General features: G+C 41.9%; 1 protein-coding gene across 1 annotated transcript; it reads right to left on the bottom strand.

Moving 5' to 3' along the window:
• Positions 1-43: 43 nt before the first annotated feature.
• Positions 44-24,776, bottom strand: fancc (FA complementation group C). Its single transcript, XM_061071870.1, has 15 exons — positions 24,659-24,776; positions 21,890-22,135; positions 17,880-17,967; positions 17,622-17,716; positions 12,309-12,416; positions 11,952-12,016; positions 11,363-11,527; positions 10,686-10,842; positions 7,357-7,412; positions 7,151-7,250; positions 6,283-6,358; positions 4,556-4,658; positions 2,690-2,864; positions 1,214-1,426; positions 44-359 (listed from the first exon to the last, which is right to left on the bottom strand). Exons 2-15 carry the CDS (start codon positions 22,088-22,090, stop codon positions 108-110), a joined length of 1,854 nt encoding a protein of 617 aa, XP_060927853.1. The 5' UTR covers positions 22,091-22,135; positions 24,659-24,776; the 3' UTR covers positions 44-107.

Here is a 24,776-nt window from a genome sequence, read left to right on the forward strand (position 1 = left end):
TTGTCCCAAGCAAATCTACACAAGAGTGAGGCAGTTTGTCATTCTGCAGACGTGCCCTGAAGAAACCCGGAGCTGAGGAGGAACTCGCTGCTGTGTGGTTGTTTGTATTAGTGTGCGTGAGTGTGTGTGTGTGTGTGTGTGTAGCTATGCGCTCTCACCGACTTCAGAGTGTGTGTGTGTGCCTGGCTCTCAGCAGGGCTCCATGTTGCCTGCATATGTGTTAGTGTGTTCTGAAGGGCCTCGATCCTGAGCTGAACTCTGGTAGCGTCGCTTGATGAGCAGCTTCCTGCATTCAGCCTGAGCTCCAGTGAGCGGAGAGCACACGCTGCTTCTTCCACCAGACCAGACCGACGCACCACCTGGACCCACCAACACACACACACACACACACAAACACACACACAGACACACAAAGACAGAAAGATATTGCCTGAAACAGGGCCAAAACACCTTACTAGACAAAGCATGAGTGTGTGATCATCATTTGAAAGAGAAAAGAGACGGATTACTTATGATATATTACATCTAACAGCGCACTACATAGCATTAGATCATGTATTGTAAATTGAATTTCCATGTCATGCTTGTGTATTTGATGATATACAGAAACTACAACTACACAACTAGAGGCCATTCGATATCAAGACATGTAGAGGACACTGAAAAACAGATTTAGGATCAAATCAAATCAAATGAACTATTTAAAAACCACATAACCACTAAGAATCAAAGCTTGAATAATATCTACTATTCTCCACTGACTTCCACTAATAATGAGACCTAAGCATAACACAATCATCCAGTGTGTTAGAACATTTATTACATCTGGCAATGAGGTAATGTTTTCATTTACGTTTGTGTATTTGTTTGTTAATAAACAAGGAGAGGGAAAAGATGTGATATGTGTCAGGAAAGACCTCATTAGAGTTTGGCGCTGATCTGGATCAGGCGGCAGATCCAGGAACTGTATTTCCTGTTGTTTAACATTGTGTGATATGTAGCAGTTCTGAATATTTACTTATTTCTCAGAGATTATTTCATGGACCTAGATGTAAAAAAAATCAGGCATGTTTAGGAAACTGATTTATGTCAAAGGTGGAGCGGATCCAGAATTTTTTGAAGATCTGGGGTTTTTAAATGTGGTTTTATAAAGGGGCGGCGCCACTCTACATTGAATTCAGCATTTAAAAAACACAACAGGTTGTTTCCTCACCGTGTGTAGAACCTGTGTCGAGCAGCTCAGCGGCTGTTGGGAAAAAACAGCAAAGTTGAGTAAGAGGCTGAAGATCAGTGCCGGACACAGGGGCGGCTGCTGTCGTCGTGGTGACAGCAGAGCGACCAGCAGCTGCTGGCGGTCAGCAGGAGGTGGCGGGGCGGGGGCTGAGAAGAGGGCGTGGAGGTGGTCCCACGCTTCTCCGGCCTGTACCTGGAAACAGACAGCACGATGCATCACAGGTCAGCCGACGGATGTTTATTTATAGGCCGCGCTGGAATGAAGAAGCATTGCCTTAAGTAGCCTTCCTGCAGATGGAAATCGATAGATTAGTAATTCTCAAATGATGAACAGAGACGACCCAGAGCGAGTTGAACGTGAGGTCGTAACTGGAGAGATGGCGGCGGAGAGAGAGTGAGTCTCCCGGGGTTACGAGAGCACGCGGACAAACAGGAGACAGAGAGATGAGACTCAGGCCAGCTGGCCAGACACTCACTGAGAAATCAATACTACATCACCCTCCTCACCCGGCGCCCCCCCCCCCCCCCCCCTCATCTGTCTCCCCCCGCCACTGTCTCACCCTCTCCGGCTCAGATAGGGGTCATCCATAATTTATTCTTTAATGTGTTCCTCTCTTTGTTTTTCTTCTGTGGCTTTCAGCGGCGACACACCTGCTGTGAGCAAATAACAGAGCAGCCACGTTGTTGCGCTGCAGAGTTACGATAGTGGCTCGACTGCGGGCGATATCCCAGAATGCATCGGGCTGAGCGACGGCTTCCTGCAGCCACATGCAATCATTCTGAGGACGAACACAGAGAGCGTCTTCATAACCAAACCTTGCTAATGCAAACAGCTGCAAACTTAGTGAGATAATAAGTCAAATTTAGAACAGTTTCCAAATTAGTGAGTCGACAGCTGAGCTAGCTGCTCAGTGAGGCTGCTTATACAGTGCTATATATATATATATATATGATTGGATGACATGACATTATTTGATGCTATAAAAACAATGTGCTTCCACTGCTTGATCTCTTCTGTTCAGACTCTGGCTCTAAATGCTCGTCAGCACAAGGTGGTGGTTTCCCTGTGTGGGATATTTGGGCTTTTTTGTACATTGAGAGGAAGTAAAGACACGTTGTCCTTCTTTTTATACAGGCTATGGTGTGTAGTGATAGTTCTCACACACACACACGCACACACACTATGTCTTTACCAAATTTCATGGTGATCAATACTTGCTGGGATATTTTCGTCAGGATCAAGATGGCTGCTTGACCAACTGATACCAGAACCCACTGAAGCAGCAGAACTAAAGGTAAAAAACAAAGAAGAAGAAGAAGAAGAAGAAGAAGAAGAAGAAGAAGAAGAAGAAGAAGAAGAAGAAGAAGAAGAAGAAGAAGAAGAAGAAGAAGAAGAAGAAGAAGAAGAAGAAGAAGAAGGGGACAAAACAAGAATTTAGTTTTCGCACAATCTTACCAGCTGTAGATCTCTGTGGTGCCCCCTGTTGGTGGGGTGGTGATAGAAGGTCAGCAGCCACAGGAGGGGGCCGCGGTCCTCGAGCCCGTTGGTCCCCAGGAGTTGGACGCTCACCTGCACCCAGTGAGCACACTGAACCAGCAGGAACCAGGCCTCGAACACCTTCTGGTGCCCCCTACAGGACAGGACGAGAATGTTATATACTTGTTCAAGACATTAATCCGGTTTTTCACCCTTCAGTTTGTAATGACGGCTTGCAAACGCAGCCCCACACTGGGGCAGGCCCATGTTTACGGGGCTCACGTGCTATAAACAGGTTTTAATATCTATAAACCCTGGAGATTTGGGTGGTCTCATTTAGCTGCTAAACGCTCTCAACCCACCTCATCCGCAATTTCTCCCAAGTTAAACGTGTGAATAGGCAAAACTTTCCACTCTTCCAGCTGCTGCAGTTGTAAAACACAGCAGCTAATTGTCAGGGAGGTATTTTAATACAGATTTACATTGTGACACATTTATTTGTCTATGAAACAAATCAAGCGTTTTTCCCCCAAAGTTTTGATAAATCCATTAAAAGACCCTTTAAAAGATTTATCTTTCTTGCCAGACAGCCTGTTGTTAAACAGATCTGATTCAGCGACAGATATGAAAAGCCTTATTCCTTCCCAGTTGTGACATCATGCAGAGACATGATTGGATCTTTCAACAGTTGGTATTTTCTCAGAAAAATGAAAAAAATGGAAACTGATGCTCAGATTCATGCTTTTATATCTCCCAACTGACAGAAGGATTCGCTCTGAATAAAATCTCTTTAAAATCCATGATGATTCAAATTTATGACCATACACTGCATATTTATTCAATATTCCGAGATGTGGACTGCAGTCCAGATAGACATATGAAAGGGGGGGTTCAGGAGCAGGATAGAAAAAGGACGGACGTGACTAGAGCTGAGATGACAAGACAGAGAAAGAACGGATGAGTCAAGATTTTCAAGCAAAATATTTCCACTGACTTTGTGATCTCGACCTCCCTGGTCTCAAATAAAAATTAAAATAAATAAAAGAACTGGGAATAAAATGGACAAAGATTTGAAAGAGACGGTGAAACTGAGCTACACAGCTGCAACAGTGAGAATATAACTTGGAGGAGCGATAACGATCTCTCCCTCTCTCCGATTTCCCTAATACCACCATTAGAGCTCTCCACCTCATCTCCCCTCTTTCCCCTTGGCTCCCAGGCCCGACCAGCAGCGCCCCTCTGCTGGGCCCTGGCAGCTGCATCCTCGCTCGGAGCAACACAACAGACTACTTTCCCACCGCTGGCTCGGAAAAAACAATGTTTTGGGAAATTTTCATGGAGCTCCGGAGAGGAGTGGCGGCGGCGGTGGGGATAATGGGCCCTGTTAAAAACCGCAGCTGGAGGCTTTTGAGTCAGCTGTCTCCATCTCGAGGACATCAACTCCTGTCTGCTTTTCATTCACATCTTCTTTCCTCTCTTTCTCTAAGCCCGTCCAACTCTCACTTTCGTGCTTTTCTCTCCACCGTGGTTTAGTTTTCCTCTTTCCACTTTGGCCCGGCTTCTCCGGTTCTTCTTCTGCATTCCTTTTCTCACTCTCGTTAGGCTTTCCAACACTTGTTCACACCACAGCTCCCATTCCCAAGCTCACAGCCTCTAATGAGTACTTGGAGGAGCCATGCAGTGCACCAAGACCTCTCTGCTGTGATGCAAGAGGAAAATATCTGACTAACCACCCCCTTAACAGCAGCTAATGGAAATAAGAACACCACGCAAGCGTTTGCTGAGGTGGTGGTGGTAGCAGATGCACATCAACACATTCTCTCTACAAGCTTTTCTCACTCCAACCTGGTGCTACTGCGGCCGTCTCCCTCCTCTTCCTCCTCGGTCAGTCTCTGTAATGAGCTGCTGAGCCAGTTCAGGTGATGTCTCCAAGCCTCCGGAGGCATCTCTGTAAGAGCAAATTCACACACAGACACAATGATTGAACGATTCAATTCATAGCAAGCTCATTGGTCAACGTCTAAGAAAGGAATAGTTCAACATGATGCGAGATACATGTCTTTGCTTTGTTTCCAAGAAGAAGATTGGGTGAAGAACTACTTTTAGTATGAAACTTATCATTACACAAAAACTCTTTACACAAGAGCGGCAATAATTATTTTCATTATTGGTTATTGACCTGCGCCAAAGAGGTTATGTTTTCATCTGTGTTTGCGGTTTCATTAAGCAGGATTACTTAAAAACGACTTTACCAGTTTCTTTGTAATTTTGTGGAGGGGTGGGGGGGGTGACCAAAGAAGGACATGATCATTTTAGTGTGTATCTGGATCAAGGGGCCGATCCAGAGTGTTTTTCAACATTTTTAATTGATTTCTCAGAGAATAATTCATGGATCTTGATGAAAACAATTAGGCATTTTTCAAGGATCTGATATTTATGAGTGTGCGTAGTTCAGTGGAGATTCAATTAATGTTTTGTAATTATTCTGCTAAGATGAAGAAGACTATAACACACAAGAACCTTTTACATCTGAAATCACTTTAATGGACAAGTTCCCATATACCAGACACAAGTATTTCTCAGAACTAGATAGGCTCCTGTTTCTGCTTTTACTTGTTGTTTTCCAGCTGTTATTTTTACCTGCTTTAAAAAGACCAAAGTGGTGTTTGTCACATTCCACATTGTTCTGCCAAAAAATTACTTTGCTTTCACAAACCATATTTTGCACTAAAATTTCAGACTCTTCTTATCTCGATCCAGATCGTTCCTGCCGAGTGCTTTAACAATGCAATGCTGAGTCCAAATTTAAACCTTTTTCAGTGGGAACACGAATCATGATAAAAAGCTCAAATTGTCTACTTTTCAAAGCACAATTTCCATTCAGTCTCCAGTGATACACACACACACACACACAGACACACACAGTAATAATTAACTCAGGGTTCTGGCTTGGTTCCAGTGTGTCCCTAAATGGCTCTATTCATGTAAATCATTTCTGCACGGGGGCCAGTCTGGGCACACACTGATAAGCACTGCTCCACTGTGCCCCTGCACTCACCTACTGTGCAAGTCTTAAGTGGTAAAGATTCCCATATGTAAACACCGGTAATACATATTCAATATGGAGAACATGGATTCTTCTTAATGGGAAAAATAAAGTGCAATCGTGTGTCTGTGTAACACGATCAATGATTATCTCACAATAAAGACCTAAAATGATACAACGGCTGTAAAAATGTCAGATTAGAAACTCATATTGAGAAGATGTGACCTTCATTTCCTTCCTGCAACATGTCATCTTTTAGAAAAGACATAAAACACTCAGTTAAGTTGTTAACTAACTATTATTGATTGGCGAGAACAAGACACACAAGAGTCCATTCACTCTGCAGCAGGAAAACTGTTTATACACGGTTAAAGAATACCTGAATACATCCTGACTCAACATACAGGGTTATATGTCAGAGTACACATGCACACGCACACGCGCACGCACACACACACACACACACACACACACACACACACACACACACACACACACACACACACAAGTCTATGTGCATACTGACCTGACGGCAGGGTCAACAGAGGAACCAACACACTCTGAGGTGACTGTGGGAAGAAAGCCTTCAGAGACACACACTTCTGAAACAACACAAGGCACAATCTTTTAAATGCAAATCACACTTGCCTTGAAGTCATACATCACTGTGCTCTGAAAGGCTGAAAAATGACATTTTGAATGGGAGTCTGTGTAACGGTGATACAGTAGGTGCTAATGTGTAATGTAGCGTGTAATGGGAAGTGTTTAGTGCAGTGTGACTACAGCCATTTAAACCTGAGACGGCTGTAAACGCACTGCAGCACTGCCATCTACTGGGTAAAAGAGGTGATAAGAAGTTGGGCTGAATTCACAAAGCCCTATAGCAGGTAAAGCATCGAACCTGCGTGGTGACACATCTGTTTTCACGACTTTTGACAGCAATGGCTGACATGTGGTTGTCAGATAATTCCCTACAGTTACACAGGAAGTGTTGATGGGCAGATATGTCATCGCAGGTGTTTTATTTATACAAAGTTATTACAAATCGTCATTAACTGTCTGCTCGTCAGAGGTGTGAACAATCGTGTGTGTGTAGCGTGTTCATGTGTCATGTGTTAAGTGAGTGTGCAGAGGAATTATGTGTGAGTGCAACAAAGCCTCCAACACAAATGTAGCTTTTCCTTCACTTCCAGAGAACATGGTGGATAAGAATCAGTCATTTATAGGTTTTAAACTTGAGAATTTTAATTTTAATATTTCCACTTCCTATTTAATGGCTATTATTTAATTATCTTATATTTCAATTTCCAAAGGATTAATCAGTTAGAGGGCAGATTAATTTGCAGTCTTCCTAAAAACCGTATCCATAAGTGCTTCACACGTATGAATCCTACCTGAGGCTGCAGCAGAGCCACTTCCCTCAGAAAACAGCTGGTGAATGTTTGGATAAGAGATTGAACACAGTTGTTTCCTTCAGATTGTTTAAGGGTTGACCTGCCAGACATAAACACAAACACAATCATACATGAATAAATATGGTGTACTCCATCAGAACACAATTTGCAAAACAACAATCTCTGAATGAGACACGAGCACTCACCTGAAGATGTCATTTACAACTAAAAATATTGAGCAGTGCTGTGCACAGGCTTTAGGCTGAAACACACAAGAAACACAACAATTAAAACTCCATAAAGTGACACTGCACTGATACAAACAGCAAAAAAAATCCAGAAAAAGATAATAAATAACCATAAGATGAACAGAGAAAAAGTATTTACTCAAAACATGCACCACCACCGGGTGTCACTGTTGCATAGTGCACAAACCTCCAGTGCCTCAGTGTGTCCCTGTTCTCACACGTCCCCGGTGAGCCGCTCACTTTACCACAGTGTCAGTCCTTCCTTCACAGAGCCCCACACACACACCCACTCTCTCATCTTCTCCTAATGTCACTCATCATGTGTTTCAGATTAAACACATTCTAAAATTCACAAGTGCAAACATTTAACAGCTGAACTGTTCATGTTTGTCTCCCTCTCCCTTTCTTTTTTATTTCTTCGACTCCCTAATTATTCTCCCTTTGCAATTCTTTCCATCCACACTCTCACATAGGAGTAGAGCACGTAGTCTGGAGACAGAATCAGACATGAGCAAGCTTGTCTATTTAATTCATTAGCTCACAGTGAATTTAAAAGCTGCCACTAGTGTGACTAGTATTTTACAATGATACGACCCTGGTGTATATATAAGCTACAGCCTGGTTATATAAAGAAAGAGTATTTTCCCTCCAGTTAACGTAAACATGTAACTGCACAACTGACTTTGTGCCAGGGTTCCAGACCAATTACAGTCACAGTAAGAACAAACAACCCCACCCAGTGTTTAAATGGTGTCATTGCAATGTCCCAACAAACAAAGCAAACTCTTTTATACCCAGTTTTGACGTGTTTGTTTCTTTCTCTCTTCCCCGGCTAGAAAAGTGGAATTAATCAAACAAATCATGTCACTGTTTGGATGGACATAAGCAATGCGTTGGCATATCGTTCATGTACATATGTCAGTGGGCATCTGCATGTGTGGGTTGCACGCTCATGATTCCCCCTAGTGAAAACATGTGGGGAGTTTTAGCGTCCTCCTCCACACCTTACCACTAACACTTCAAGGAGGGTCAATTACAGCATACAACAAACATCCTGTTTTTGGCAGTCGGGCCCAGGAAGTGAGTATTTATTGTTATTGGGCCTGCGTCTCTCTCTCTCTCTCTCACTGGATCGCACAGGGGGGGGTGGGACCAGCCAAAACCAGGAATGTGAGCCTAATTTCACGTTTCCCATTTTTTGATTGCAGTTTAAACAAGTGAGTGAAAGGGAGGTGAGGAGTCGGCTCAGACGTTCCCCGTTTTGTTTTTCCTCTTCAACGCGTGTATATTGCAACAGAGACCCGCACGAAAACGCAAATCTGATATCCCAAAAACGAAAAGCTCTTTACAAGGGATACAACACACCAGATGAGATATCATAAACAAAAGTGTTGGCGACTGAAGGCTTGCGTATGTGGAGAGGGTTTGTATGCATACATGTGCGTGTGAACTATAAAAGGTGATAAAAACAGAGGTCAATCAAAGAAGGACAAGAGGATAAACAAGTAGATCCGTGACGGGACAGAGAAGTAAACAGTTTCTATAATTAGTTTGATTGCTTACAGAACTTCTCTTACCAACGTAGCAGCTCTTACAAGCTCTAGACGAGGAAATCAAGAGCAATCAATAGGCCGGCATATTCCTGTAGACTGAGCGCTAGTCATTCATTTAACAGTGTGTTCCGATCTCTTAAAGTTTTGAGAAGAGTTCCTAAACTAAGACAGCGTGCGTCGCCGCCCTGTTGTGTACACAGCTCAAGTGGACCATCACTCTGGGAGAACGGGAGTGACACAACTGACAAACTGGACCGAATGTTAACGTGAAGCAAAATACCTTGTTTCCTACTTGTAATCAGTAACTTAAGTAAACAGGATGCCATTTATAACTGTGCACACAACGTGTTTTATTGCTGGGCACAGACATTTGGCACAAACAGTTTGTAGAAAGCCCGTCTATGTACATTAGTCTACTCTGATTTTATGTCACGTCTCCCCTGTGAATAATTACTGTGGAGAAAGATTTGAGTAAACATTGTTGTATCTAATTTCAGAGTTTAGTCTGAGTTTCAGCGACACATTTAATTATTTTATTGTTATTCTTAATTATCGCAGGACCTGCACTAATTTGGAAAACATGTTCCAGGATAAAATGGGATATAAAGCTGCCCTTGTTAGCAACCGATTGCTTCGCTGTGCATTGTAGTAAAGACATCATCTGCAAAAACTAGTCATAACAATCATTAAATCAAAACTCACTCCTGACTTTGAACTGGCCATGATCTTCAGTTAAATGAAGTGCGGAGCGGCATTAGACTCAAGTGACGGAGGGTTCAGTGCTTCACCGTGCACAGTGGAGTCTGTGTAGCACGAGCCAAATGATGTGAGAAGCGGTTTAATGCTCAACAAACGATGTGCGATGCACGCAGAGCAAAGCCAAATGCTGCGGGTTAGCCAGGCAAAAACAGCCAATAAAGACCCGCCGGGAAAAAAGCGATGGAACGTTTCCAAGAACGTAGCATATGAAAACAGTACAAGTCCATTTTAGATGACATTGAAATGAGCAGGCCTCGTATTCAAACTGTTCGGTTTCACAGTTGACAAAGCTGTTCACATTGGAGCTGAACACACATGGAGTGTGAAGTGAGTTCTGATGTGAGACTCTAACTCGGGGCAGATGAGTCAAACTATGTACATAACAAAACCCATTTTAACAGCAGCAATATGTCCCTAATTTATCAACGGTCTTAAAAGATGCCAGTTCACGCAGCAGTAAAATTGCAGAAACGTTCACAGAACAATGGCACAACATTCTACACGTTTCACAGAATCTCAACAGCTTCACAGATGACAAATTAGACACTGGTGCATCAGGCGAATTCAGCCAAACACGTAGACTTCAGCCTCTTGACTTAGCTGTTATGAAATACTTCCTTCCAATAATGGTGTGAGAGATACTGCCAAGATAGTTGATTATGGAGGTAAATGAGGTATAACATTAGATTTCTGCCCTGACTTCCATGGGCTTTTATGCTGGTGTTATTTGTTTATATCATTGTAAACTAAATATCTTTGGACTTTGAAAAATAAAAAGATTGAAGATGTGAGCTTTATGAGTTTGTTTTTGCAGATTGTGACAATAATCAGCAAAGCTTAATCGATAACAGAGGTGGGCACAACTACACTCAGAGGCTAGCGACCGATTTAAAACAAATTAAAGTCAGGATATTCATTTTGGAGAATATGATCAAATGCATGACCTAATCCTTGAAGTTGCGGCCTGTTACCTACCAGCAGAGACTGGGACACGTGCTGCACCATCCTCTGTGGTGTTGACCCCGGGCTGCTCAGAGCAGACTCCAGCAGACTGAGCACGGCCTCTTCCAGGCTGGACAGACTGTGAAGCCACAGAGAGACAACAGCCTGATCCTCCAATGACAAGACTTTACTGTAAAATAAAAACACATCACTGATAAATCTTTATCATCGTATATGATTGGATGTATTCCATCTACATATTAGATATGTTTGGGAACTACTTTTTAGAAAATAGCATCAGTCCTGAGCTGTGTCTGAGATCCCTCCCCTCATCACTCACTCACTGCTCTCTATATATCAAGCACTCAACACTTTAGTCTATTGTGAGCAGTAAATTTTAATTCTGGACGTTTATGAGTTACAATTTTAGCAGCATAATTTGACAGCTGTAGAGTCGCACAACTGTAGTTTTCACATCTGTAAAATACAACACACTGCGTTGTGGGACTGTCAGCAGAAAGTAGAGTGCATTCCATTTTTCATTCCATTGTGGGAAAGTTTCAAGACGCCAAATGTTGCATACATTTTACACTCAGAATTTGAGGACTGAAAATGAGGTGCACTCTCTGATACTGTGAAGAAGAAGTGATTTCAGACACAGCTCTGCTCTAAACAGGACTCCAGACCTGAGTCTCTTTGTGTTATTCTACCTGGAGAAGGCAGAGCTCAGTGCCTCCAGGAAGTCTTCACTCAGAGCTGCTCTGACACAAGTCGCTGGACGCTGGAGCAGAGCACCAATGAGAGGGGCGGCCTCCGGACACGAGACCAGAGGGACACACGCCTCGGACGTGGCCAGGATGCTGTCACATGAACACCTGGACAGAGTCATTCCTCTAATGTTGAACATGGGCAAAATATTATCAAAGATACAGAATATAGGAATCCTCAACTCTGTATAATATATATTGATCTGCAATAATTTACCAATTAATCAATTAAACAGCAAATATTTGGATATTTTGATATTTATTTGTGTGGGTTATTTTCGCAGTTACAGTTTTTTAAATGGGAGGATTTACTGCTCGTCACTGTTGTGCTTCACCGTAGATCAAATATCTTTTGGGTTTTGACCTGTTATATAAGTAGACAACATCCTGGGGTCTTTAAAACTATAATACTAATTTGTGCACAATTTCTTGACATTTACTAGACTAAAGAAAAAGACAAGAAAGTAATACGCAGATTAATCAGTTGGATATATAATCATTAGTTGCAGCCCTGGACTCTCCAGTGCTGTACCTCTGATTCAGGTTGCCCAGAGAACTACAGCTTTTTCCAATGTTTTCCTGCAGCACTGCCACCATCTGAAAAGCAAGAAAAAGCACATACACAGTATAGATAGATGTTAATTTAGTCCTTTTGGAAATTATTAATGTGCCATACAGTATACATTAGACAGACAGCTACAAGACAACAATGACACACAACACCATCCACCACAATGAAGACCCTCAATATAATCACAGACCAATACACATAACACCAAAGAACTGTGTTTTCCTTTCTGAGCTCATTCGGCGGTGAAATACTGACAGAGGAGCAATGCCATCGTAGAGTATATTATCAATGCAGGAGAGATTCAGCCCAAGAGAATACCTTTGTCAGGACTTTGAGATGGTACTCTTTTGGTGGTAAACCCATACGCTTCATTAATTTCTGCGCCGCAGCATCATCTTCTTCTGTAGAAAGCTGACACAGCACTTTCTGTGGGAACAACACACAGTGCAACAGATTAACGGCACTTTTCCGTTTGTGTCTAGAACAGAGGATAAGATTTTAATACAATCTGCCCAAAGCCCAGGATCCATAACATCAAAGCTAATGAGCTGCCGGAGTATAGGATGACTCCGCTGGCGTCATATCATTTGAACCACATGAGGGAAGAGAAGGCTTTCCAGTAAATGAGAATGTATGGACAGCATATGAGCGACTTCAGAAATAAACATTCTTTGTTAGAGAGGGGCTTGGTGTTTTACAAGCATTTTTCAGAAGGGGCCTCATCACACACTGATAAAACTGCACTAATAAACTCAGCTGATTCTCATCTGTGAGAAACGCTGGGGAAGGAACGAAGAGGGGAAGCACCTGACTCACACTGTAAAGGTAGAACGTTACTGTCGTTGATTCCAAGAAAGGTAAAGACACAAAAGGGAGGATTTTTCTACAGGGATCATACACATTTTGACCAATGGATTTCCATGACTTTTCCATGACTTTTCAATAACTTTAAACCAAATTTCCATGACCAAACATTTTGTGAGATCTGGGTGTAAACATGAAAAAATGACCAAATTTAGTATTTAAGCTAACAATGAGAATTTCAAAGCATACAGTATACCTTGAATTACACAAATGAATGAGACACTAGAATAAGGTCTTTGTCTGTTGTAACCATAGGGTTGTAACCCATGGCATGTACTTTTCCATTTGTAGCCAAGCATGGTTAAATCTACACTTCCTGGCATAGTGCATTATCCCGCCTGCTTCCCCACCGAACTTTTCAATTAGTATGAGAGAGTATGCTTGCGTATATATTTTGAGCGTATTTTTTTTAAAAACCTATGAATTATTTCATATTTCATTAACTCAGCGTAAATTAACGAATGAAAATATGAATATAACAAATTTCCATGACTTCTCCAAAACTTTTGGGATTTCATTTTTTCCAAGAACTTTTCCAGGAATTGTTAAATAAACATTTAACAAGGAATTGTTAAATAAACATTTAACAATTCCATGACTTTTCCAGGTTTTTCATGACCTTAGGAACCCTGTTTCTGAACAAATACAAATGTTCTATGACACAAGACGGTTTGAGGCACATTGGTTAATTTGACTTTTCACGTGAGCTTTCTCACAAAAAAATTAAAACCCAGCCACACGGCATTTAATGGTGATTTATAAGCTGTTAGTTTGATAAGACTTCTTCTTCTCCGGTTTCCGCTCAGAAGCTTGATGAAAACCCAAAGACCTGCAAGTTTTAGATTAGTGATTAATTCAAACCGTAGAAGCAGTCATCTCTATTCGACCACAATAAGTTGATTTAGTGGTATGACCTGGAATGTGTGATCCAACATAAACAGCCCGGGCCTCACATTCTCAGCACACACATCTGCTTTTACAGCTATGATGAACCAAAAAATTTAAAAAAACATCCACATCAACTAAGAGTAGAATCAAAAAAAGTACAAATCCCTTTCAAACTGCAGATAAAAGGGGATCAGCGAGAGAGATGAGGAGAGAAAGGGATGGAGAGAGGCCGAATATGTAGGAAAAGAGGACAAACAAAACAAGAAGAAGTGAGGGAGAGCAGAATCCCAGGCAGAGCAGTGCTGCAGCGCTGTTGGTGGAGCTGTGTGGTTTCTTTGGCCGGGCCCTACAGCACGCTAAGATGCTTACCCTCCACATAGTCTCACAAAACAACCCCAATCACTACCATGTGAGCACCCTCAAACCCTGCACATTGAGTACATGCAAAACCAATCACACTTATCCCACCCTTGTAAGGAGGCACATCGAGGCTGGGGGATAAGAGACAAGAGAGAGAGAAGAAAGAAATGGCAGAGACGAGAACACGCAGCCATGGCTACATTCGGAGCAACGAAAGAAGGGTGTGGTCGCCAGAGGAATGGGATTAGGGGCAAATGGATAGATGGATGGCAAATACTTTAGGTCAAAAGTCATCTTTCTCTCAGAGAAAACAGCAACCAAGCTGGCTTTGGGGGCTTTGACGAGCTGCTGCCATGGAAATTATCCCTCCATAAATCTAAAATTAAAACATAGGATGGAGAAAAATGCGCCAGGCAAAAGACTTTGGTTGGGTTTGATGTGTGCCTGTTAACAATTACTAGGCCATGATTGAATTCTCGCAAAACCAATGAAAGACTTAAGTTTAGCCTCAAATGGTCAAAACAGCAGAGACAAAAATGAGGGAGGAGAAAATGAGGGAAACGAGTGCAGAAGAAGGCGAAAAGAACTTGCAAAATAATGGAGCTGTAAGCCATTGTGCTCGAACTCGGTGCACTATGAGAAGTCAATGTGCCTTTTCCTTACAAATTTACAGCCTAATTTGGGACTTTTCCAAACCTGTTTTTATTCATCTGAGTCAGACATTTGGATGTTGTGACATCAGAATACACAAAAAACTAATGTATTCTAGATGCCGCTTTCCTCTCATTAACATTCAGTTATATTCTATACTGCTTGTCCAGGAGGACTGGAGCCAATCCCAGTTGAGCCTAGAACCTTCTTGCTGAGAGGGAACAGAGCTCGGCGCTGTACCGGCATGGTGATAAATAGAATCTTTACATATACAATTATATAAATCTTAAACATAATTCAATCCTGTAACTAAAGGGATAGTTTGACAGTGCAGATTAGTTTAGTTAAACAGGGGGCAGAAGCTCGTCTGGCTCAGTAAACAGTTCAGTGTCTTGAAACAGAAATGTAAAAAATATATTTTTTTTCAACAGCTAGGTTGTGATACCTCGTGTCTATGCATGTCCACTCATGATGACAAAAGACGACAAGCAGTTACAGCAGGTTTCAACAATTCTGTTTGTGTACGGATTTTAAAATGAACAAATTACACAAGATGTCAAACTACTCCTTTGAAGTGAATGAAAAACAAATATATATATAGTCAGTCAGGGGACGACACCCAAGGAGAAAATGAAGGGGAAGTGTAACAGTGTCAGACACTTTCATCTCCACATTAAAGCACAGAACATAACAGCCAGTTTGAGCCAAAGGTTTAGAAATATGTTTCAAAACTATAAATCAGCCCTAGCAGCTCCAGGGCCTACCTGTGCTTCACCCTGTTTGAGTCACTAAAGACACACGTCAAAGATTAAGGTATCAAGTGTCCATCCTCCGGCTCTCGAATATTACACTCATGCTCTACTTATCTGTCATCTCCTCAGAGATCAGACCGTTTTACTGCAGCGCTGTGTGGTCCTCCCTTTCTCTGGTACAGGATGTCGAGCGATTGAGCTAATGACTATCTGACATCGCCTGCAGCTACAGAATGCGGCCAGCATTCATCAAACCCAGTGAGAACACTCAGATGTGGAGAGTACAGGCAAGCAGGGAGGGGTGAAGGAGAAAAAAGATAAATACCCTGAGCACTTTCATAATTTAAGGAGAAAAAATACATGAGGGTACTAATGGTACTATATACAGTAGCTATAAAACACATGTATTTGCCCGAATACTCAAAAAACACATGGGAACGCATGGACAGACCCAAACAAACACAGTGTTTAGATGCCACTTAGCACCAGACCCTTACTCTATTATAGCGGCGGCAAGAAAACAATGTTGGGGAGCAAGATCAGACGATGCTAACAGAAAACAGGCTGCATTCTGCATTCCAGGACAGCGCAGGGAGAGACACAGAGACAGACCATCTCTGGCCTAAAACCATACATCTGCCCTGCTCCCCCAGACGGGCTGAGCTGTGGTGAATAGGGTTTTTTGCACTTCCCGCCATTCCTGTCATTTGTGGGAAGTGGAAGCTTGTTGGGAGGAGAAGAGAGGGAGAATGAGGGGAGGCTGCAGAGTTGGTTTGGAGTTTATTGTACTTGTACTCTTTGGACACTTTCAACTGGTGCCCTGCAGTAAAAAAAATAATACATGCATGCAATTTTGGTATGAGTGGCCCCAGTGAACCCAACTTAGAGCAATCTGAAGTCAAATAGTACTACTTCTATATACGCTGATGGAAACACAACACAAACCCAGACTGACGTTCAACAAAGGCTGTAACTACTATTTTCATTTTAATCTCTAAATTAATCATAATCAAGGCTTTATAAACGTCTAATGTAAATCTTCACACCACCCCATCTTCCACGAGAACCACATTTTGCACATAAAACTGATATGGGAACACAACACTGCGTACGAAAACACATGCCTATAAAAAGCACACAGACATAGATTCAAACGCCGCAACACACACATGCACTCCACTTCCCCTCGTATGGGTCAAAGACCATCTGGCAAATTCAAGGTTTACTTTCAAGGCAATGTTTTAATTAGCAAGATGTTTTATTAGATGAGAAATTAATCAAAAGAATACAAACACACAGTTAATCTGGCAAAAATGTGAAGGTCCCACATTGTTTATCATAAGCCATCTGTGTGAACCCTCTCAAAGTTGAAAATTGCAGAATCTTTACTTTACTCTGTTCTCTCTCCCTCCTTTGTGTATGTGTGTGTGCACGTGTGGTGTGCGTGTGCGACTTGAAAACAGACAGCTAGTGGGATCAACCAGCCGTAATATAAAGGCTGATCCTTCTCTGGTGCCAGGAGGCGGTGAAACAGCCATTTCTAATTTTACTTTTAAAAATCATGTATAACAGTTTTGGGCAGAAAAGGCTTAGACTAACAGAGACCCAATCTCCCTCATCCATCATCCGTGTCCCCATTGGAGAGAACTCCTATTAAAAGGTAAATTAGACAGAAAATCTCACCAGCAGCCCAAAGGCACTCAAAGGGAAATTGTGAAAGGGATGATCTGTAATTGGTAAATATTTTTTGTGGCGAGAAGGAATGAGGGTAAAAACAGCAGACAGATCAAGTTGGAAAAATAAGAGAAAAGGCATGTGATTGAACATTAACTATAATTACTTGATTTAAATGTTCATTATACATTTCTGAGTTGTTGTCTCCTCCATTTACAGTTTCTTCAAACTTAAACTGCTACAATTAAAAATGCTTAACAGATAATGCTCACTGTAAATTATATGCGCCAAGATGAAGTGACTTAGAATGGGAAGTCGAGTCTTAAACTTGATCCCCCTTTTAAGAAAAAAAAAAAAGTATCTTTCCCCGAGTCTCTGTTGCTCATTAATCACTTAACCTTGGGGTCTGTATTAATAGGGATAGAGAATATCCAGTCCATACCCGTATCCACTGGTTGGCTTTTCTTTCCACAGCATCGCTTGGATTCACTGAGTACAGTCCCCACAGACACTGGAACAACAGCCCTCTCCTCGTATCTACAGACAACACATTACACACCATGACCTCAGTATCATTACCACCATTATTACTTCTGTTTGTCTGGGAGTTCTGAAAATCTGACTTCAAAACTAAGAGGCTACTCTGGACCTGATCCACCCACTGTGCTCCACTGAGTCAAAGCTGCCCAGAAACACTCACCATCAGCGGTAACGTGAGGGTTCCAGCACAGTCGGCCAAGGAGCTGGCCCAGGAAGGGCAGCCGCTTCATGGTTTCTGTCGTGGATCTCTAAGGGACAGAACAGAGATAAACACAGGCATGAGATAATGGATTTAACCATCTACATGTTCTTTATCTTGATTCTTTTTAGACCTCTGAACCTGCTACCTTGCACTTTAGTGTATCAGAGAGGAAGTTGTTATAATACAGGCCCTCAGATTAGTGAGGTTAACTCTGGACTCTTTGTTTAGAATCTCAGGTTTTCAGTTTATTATTTCCAGCTCTTGTTTTAAAACTTCCTTATCTCATAATATCCGAGCTCCGGATTTATTAATTATCCCTCTTGATTTTGAACTTCCTGATTTAATATAATATATTTAGCAGTAGAAAAACCTAGAGAACCTGAATTGGGCGATAAGACTGGATGTCGATAAGACTGGAATAGTGCTATATGAATAGTGATCATTTGTATTAACATTATAAGATGAAAATAATCTCAGGTCAAGTTTATGAACGACGGTGCTGAGTTGACTAGCAGGCCCATCCACAGGTGTACAGGACATTAGTGATGAGTGGAACCTTTGTTTGGTGTGTTATGTTCATGTCCCAACTCTTACCATAGTGTCAATAGTGAGAGATACAGTGAACAGAACAGATCTCTGGTTCCTGGAAGGGCTTAAGAACACCTGTGTGTGTTTTTGTTTATCAGGTTCAAAACAGCAGATCTTGTGATTTATTTCACCTCACAGCCAATTAAAAACATCTAAAAGCTTTTAGGATAATGCACATTCACTGCATTGAAGATCTTCACTAACCTTTGATCCAGACCACTTTTTTAATTATTAGATTTTCTCTGAATCACTTGAGACAGCTCACTAAAATGAATGACCCAAACAGCAAAGCAAGGATCTTGTTGATGTGAAAAAGACAAGAGTGCGTCACAACCATAGACTGGTCACAACCCCTTATAATTTAAGACGAGAATGACACAAATGGTAATTGTAGCATTAAGCACTTACACCAAACCAACTGATTTGCTCTTTCTAATTTCATATGACGAAACAAAGCATATTTGTGAGAAACACAAACAATTGATTCAATTTGGAGACAAAGACAAAGGCCTTAAGTAGCAATGAAGACTTTTAAAAATCATTGTTGATACAAGAGGGATAACTAGGTAGAAAAACTCGGTAAAAACACACGTGCACAACATTGTTCTTTTCCAGCCGACTGCTGTCCTGGTTTTGATAAATCAACCCAGACCCCATTATATTTTACAATGTGATGACTACAGATGGACGTACAGGAACACATCAAAGTGAGGGGTTACTTACATTTACAAGCATTTGTCTGCACACTTGCATCATGTTTTACGGGCCTGTACAGTATTACTTATTAGTCCACCCATATTAGCAGACTACATCATACGTTTCACCTGTGAGCTAACAGGAGAACACCAACAGAAATCGGACATATGCAGGATGTTATTGAAGCAGTGTGCCTTTACTTAACCAGACACAATTTGGCTTCTCTGCCACGTACGCACTGTGGAGGTTGTGGTGTCACGGGATCAGCTTTTCATTTGATGTAGAGAAACATGGACACTGAAGTCAAAATATAACTTATTTTATACCGTTCTTTGTCTCATGTCTTTGCTTCCCATAGACATCTTCACTTCTGTTGCTAAGATCCATAGACTGTATATAAAGATGGACGACACGACAGCTCCCAATGAGTGAAGCCAAAGCGCCTTGAACTCCCCTGGTGGCTGGCTGCCTTAGAAGTCATGAACCCTGCTTCCTCCATGTCAGAGTATGGAACATGGGCCAAACTACACAAGTCAAAATACGTGCCAAATAAATTTCACTCAAAGATAGTTTCTGTTTTTCACTGTAGTTTTTGAAGATGTTTGTTTAATGGCACATGTTTACAGTAAGTTTGCTTTTAACTATAAAAAAAGGGTGAAACATCATGATTGACAGTGGAGTGACTCCTGATTGATCATGCCTGTGTATCTGAAGGACCTCGATTCCCAGACTCCAACCCCCTGATTGATACAGCACAGACAGAATGAAGTTTTCGAAATAAGGAAACAGCATTTGTATCCAGGATATTTTGGCTTAATTTCTGGATAGTGGGAGGAAATTAAGTTGTGTACTCCATGTTTATATACAGTCTATTCACACAACCAACATTTGTAACAATAATGCTTTTTCCTCAGCACCTTATCAGAGTCTATTGTTTCTTTTGAGAGAAACAACTTATTGAAATTGGAGAAGTAGCCTTAGGCCTATATATTCAAAAAAAAGAACATCAGACAGACAGTGATTCCAACTTGATTCATACAAGTGGATGAGCTCACCATTAATGAGAAGTAGAATAATGAGCCAAGTCCAGTTCCTCTAAATACCCCATCTACAACACCGCCAATGCTGCCTGGATCACAGCCCTCAAACCCGGCCTTCCTATCAATCCAGCAACACATGGTAAACGTTTCGTCTGTGTGAGTATACGTGTGCAATTGTGTGTTAGTGATGCAAACATAAAGGAATGTTCATTTACAATAGGAACTGTACAACGCTCTGTGACTGCAGGAATGCCCATAAGAGCGAGCCATCACAACAGAAAGCAATTATCACTGACTACCGAGGCCAAATCACCATCAAAGCCTTGTCAGCATTGTCCCTAATTATAATGAGCTTTGGGACCGTGTATCTTGTTTTGATTAGGGACAGACATCTCAGGCTGAAGTGGCTGCTGATATTCTAGCATCGGAGGAAAACGGTTCACGTTTATCGCCAATGATGAAGAGAGAACCGTGAGGAAACACTTCTGTCCCTGACGTCACTGAACCACAATCAGAGTAGCCCAAGCAATAAATAGAGAAGTTACTATGGTGAGAACATAAATATACACAAGTGTGTTTCAGAATTCCCCACACTCACCATCCATCTCAAAGCTCCTTGGAGGAGTGGTGTAATGCTGTGTCTCCACTTCCGCCAGTTGCACAAACATGAAGCCACTATGGCTGCTGCCCTGTTTGACATTTTTTATGGTATCAACCAGTCTGTCTCAGCCGAAGCAGGGTATCCTCATGTATTTGTGTTTCATGAGTCTACTGCTAGAAAAACGAACTTCAAACCAATCAAGCAATAGCTTTTATTCTATGTGGTATCCATTCTTATCCTAAAACACACTGACACAGAGACAGACAGATAAAAATAACATCCAGTCAATCCTCAATCTGTAAAAGTAAATGGAGAGTGGCCAAAGTAGAACGTGAAACAGACAGAGACACTGAGAGTGTGTTACAATAAAACACACGGACTGTGTAGTCCTAAATGAAAACCTGCAAAGACGCTGTGAGAGTGTATAATGTGAGGGAGAACATGTTTACAGTCGAGAGACAGCGAGTCCAGAGGAGCACGAGGTGGAGGGAGGTGGGAGACATGGCTGCAGCAACACTGAAATCTCACAGTTCTGCACCACTCCTGTCCTCTGCCCCCAACCCAATTCGCTGACCTGATATGGGGATACATTAGGTTAGCACTGAAGGTCCCATGGCGGCTATTACCTGACTAACTCAACATTGCAGCACTGCCAGCCAGACATTCACAGCCTCTGCACGGCACAGAGCAGCCTCTGTTAGCAGGAGCCTACCAACGCTGGGCTTACTGTTCAAGCCCTGGCTCTGAGAGCGAGCGTGTGCATGACTCTGTGTGTGCACCAATACGCGCTGGTGTTTGATTTAACTTAGTGCTTCGTTAATCAGATGGATGTTTGGCTGCTGAGCGGAAGTAATTAGCCGTTTTAATGTATTTCATTAGGTAAAGGGTATTGGATCTGTAAAAAGTGCTGGATATCGAGCATTAGATAAACAGGTATCTGGGATATATAGTGTAGAACTAAGTCTATCGGAATTTCCAAGAGTATAAATCTTCAGAACCTTCTCTTGAAGACCTGAGCTCAGCTTATCAAGGTGTCTGCTCACCACATTGTTGATATGTGAGAGCAGTTCCTGGAGGTAACTGCTTAATCTTCTCAAGTGCAGGCTGGTGTCTCTCTGAGTGTCTGGACTGTCAGCCTGGCCCCAAGCAACCGCTTTGTCCATCCAGAACTGGATCTCCTCCTGGACACTCGGCAGCGGCTCTGACGTGTGCTGGGGCTGGATGGCTGGTTGCAGCAGAGACATTGGGCCCCTTGTCCAGGAAAATGTACTCTGGGGCAAAGAGAGATCCTAGGTGAGATAAACAATGAGACAAGTGCAAGGATTATGGAGATATCATCTGTTCGTCATTTATATCTTGTGACTGTAGAGAGAAAACAACCACATTTCATATTGTTTGCTCAAGTCCATGGAGAGAAGGAATCATCAGGGGCTTGGTGTTTAGTTGAAATTAGCCTCAAGGATGTTTTGCCGTGAGAAAGATAAAGAAATGATTTTGTGAACTTGATTTCATTTAATTCAATGCACAATATCAGCAGGTCTTTTTAATTGTTTTACTGCTTGCCTGTTATAAAAGGTGACCTTTTTTGGAAATGAAATAATTAAGGTGCACTGTGGACTTTTTAACCATTACTAACTGGAGCCATAGTTTCTAAGAGCATGTCCTCTTTGGTTTGATATGTCTGTACATAATGTGCTAACAAAGAAAATGGAGAAGTCGGCTATCTGCTCAACATGGATGCAAACAATGCAGGATTTTAATCAGCTTTACAAATGTTTCATGAGGAGAGAAATTAATTGAAACAAGTTTGTTAAACATCAAGACCACAGTAGGGTTTGATGAGAAGGACTGCGCGTCGGAGAAACATACTTAATTTATTTTTATTTTTGAGACACTGAATTAAGAAAATATAAGTGCAGCCTATAAAACCATTTTGTTTTTGCCAAATACATCTGGATAAACCATCAAGACTTAACGATATGAGCCCGCCAGTGCAATTGGGGGGCTCCAATTAAATGTGTGCATGTGTGGCCCACTTCATTCACCAACTCTCTATGAAAGCACAGGCAGAGAATGCAATGAAAAGTGGAACAAATAACAAGCGTCAAATAAATTGAAGCAAAGTGAGTTAATCTGGTTAAGTTAAGCTCTTATAACCACAATCTAACAATGAAACTTCTAAGCTGCAGGATATGAACCCTCTCCAACACACATTCATGATGGCTCACTGAGAAATAAACAGTACATTCTTCACCTTTTATGATGATATAGAGAAAATCGTGGGGGGGCATATCATAAGCGTGTGCGTGTGTGTGAGGATGTGTTTCATGTCTGTATATAGCCTGAGAATGGTGTGTGGCTGTACGTGTACTTGTTGTTTTTTGCCATAATGACAGGTCTGTGTGGGACACCACAGGGTTGTGTTTTATGATCACCTCGTTACACACGATTTGTTTAATGTCTTGCCATCATCTCTGCTGGAAAGCCCCCATGGCTCGCTGATGTGAATATATAAATACTCATTTTCGGGGAGGAAAAAAAAGCCCGACCAAATGAGGAACAAACGCTTCTTGTTGACTTGTGTCGGGGGCTTAGTTTTTAGTGAGGCATTAGTGGAAAAGAGCTGCATGCTGAATACCTAAGTAGCAGACAGCCTCTCCCATAATATCACACACAGACAGTTCGGCTTAATACTTTAAATACACAGGTTCTGTACTTACACAAACTTGTGCAAACCCATGTCGCACAGGCAGAGGAAAAAAAAGGGCACAAACACACCGAACACGTTCAGGAGCAGGAACGAGATGTGACTGGTCAAATATTATCTTTGAAGATTTGTTAAACTAAGCTTGTGGACTTTGGGTAAGGGTAAGTTTGCCATTCCAATTATGAGATTGTTGACGTTATTTCAGGAAATTTAAATCAGTTTAAGCATCACTCTCTCCAATTTTACTTCAGTATATGCTTCGGTATATTATATTTAAGGTCACTTGGATTAAATCACAGGGCTGCCTTAGTAACATAGATAAAGGAACAGTTGTCTTTCAGCTAATTTAGGCTTATATATCATCCAGAATTTGTTGTCCCACTGTGGAACATTTATCACATATTCACTTGAAGCCACATATTAACAAATACCTGTTGAATGCAAGCAGAAACACGTTGATAATAGGGTTGCTGAAAATTTAATGAGCAAGAAAAAGACGTGAATCATATGCTATTATTTTCCCTCAATTAATAACAACTTGACAGAATAATGATGGATAACAGAATATCTGTCACAACCTTATAAGGGTGTAATACAACACTTTACTGATTTGATTAGACTTATTTAGGAGCATTTATAAATATTTCCAATGAGAGGATTGTTGTATAATTGGACACACACACACACACACACACACACACACACACACACACACACACACACACACACACACACACACACACACACACACACACACACACACACACACACACACACACACACACACACACACACACACACACACACACACACACACACACACACACACACACACACACACACACAAAGCGTTGAGTGCAGCATTTCCACCACACCGCACGATGCCAGTGTTTCCTCCGCTTTACCCCAGCGACACATGGCGAGGAAGTGTGTGAGTTCGGTGTTTACATAACAACAACCCCAGAATCAAACTGTGGAGTCACGTTACGACTGGTTCACTTCCGTCTCTGTCATCTCTCCGCAGCTGTTATCTGAGTAGTTAGCTGGTTAGCATGTTAGCCTCTCTACCGTCGTATCCCTGCGGTGAACTGAAACGTGGACTTACATGTGAACAAGACGTCAAACCGCAGCCTCCACACGGGAGGAGTCAGCTACATCCGGTCAGTCTTCGTGTCTTCACACGAGAAAACAAGGTGCTCGATCAGATTTGTACACAAACCGAA

Source organism: Limanda limanda, chromosome 5, assembly GCF_963576545.1.
Source record: "Limanda limanda chromosome 5, fLimLim1.1, whole genome shotgun sequence".
Lineage (NCBI taxonomy): Eukaryota > Metazoa > Chordata > Actinopteri > Pleuronectiformes > Pleuronectidae > Limanda > Limanda limanda.

What these genes read in the sequence shown, in the direction of transcription:
- fancc (XM_061071870.1), bottom strand. Translation starts at nt 22,090, where the DNA reads ATGTCTCTGCTGCAACCAGCCATCCAGCCCCAGCACACGTCAGAGCCG. An exon ending in CTGGGCAACCTGAATCAGAG is followed by an intron (nt 11,528 to 11,951) that starts GTACAGCACTGG and finishes GACTCTGTCCAG; the next exon opens with GTGTTCATGTGACAGCATCC. An exon ending in TGGCTCTGCTGCAGCCTCAG is followed by an intron (nt 6,359 to 7,150) that starts GTAGGATTCATA and finishes GTGTTGTTTCAG; the next exon opens with AAGTGTGTGTCTCTGAAGGC.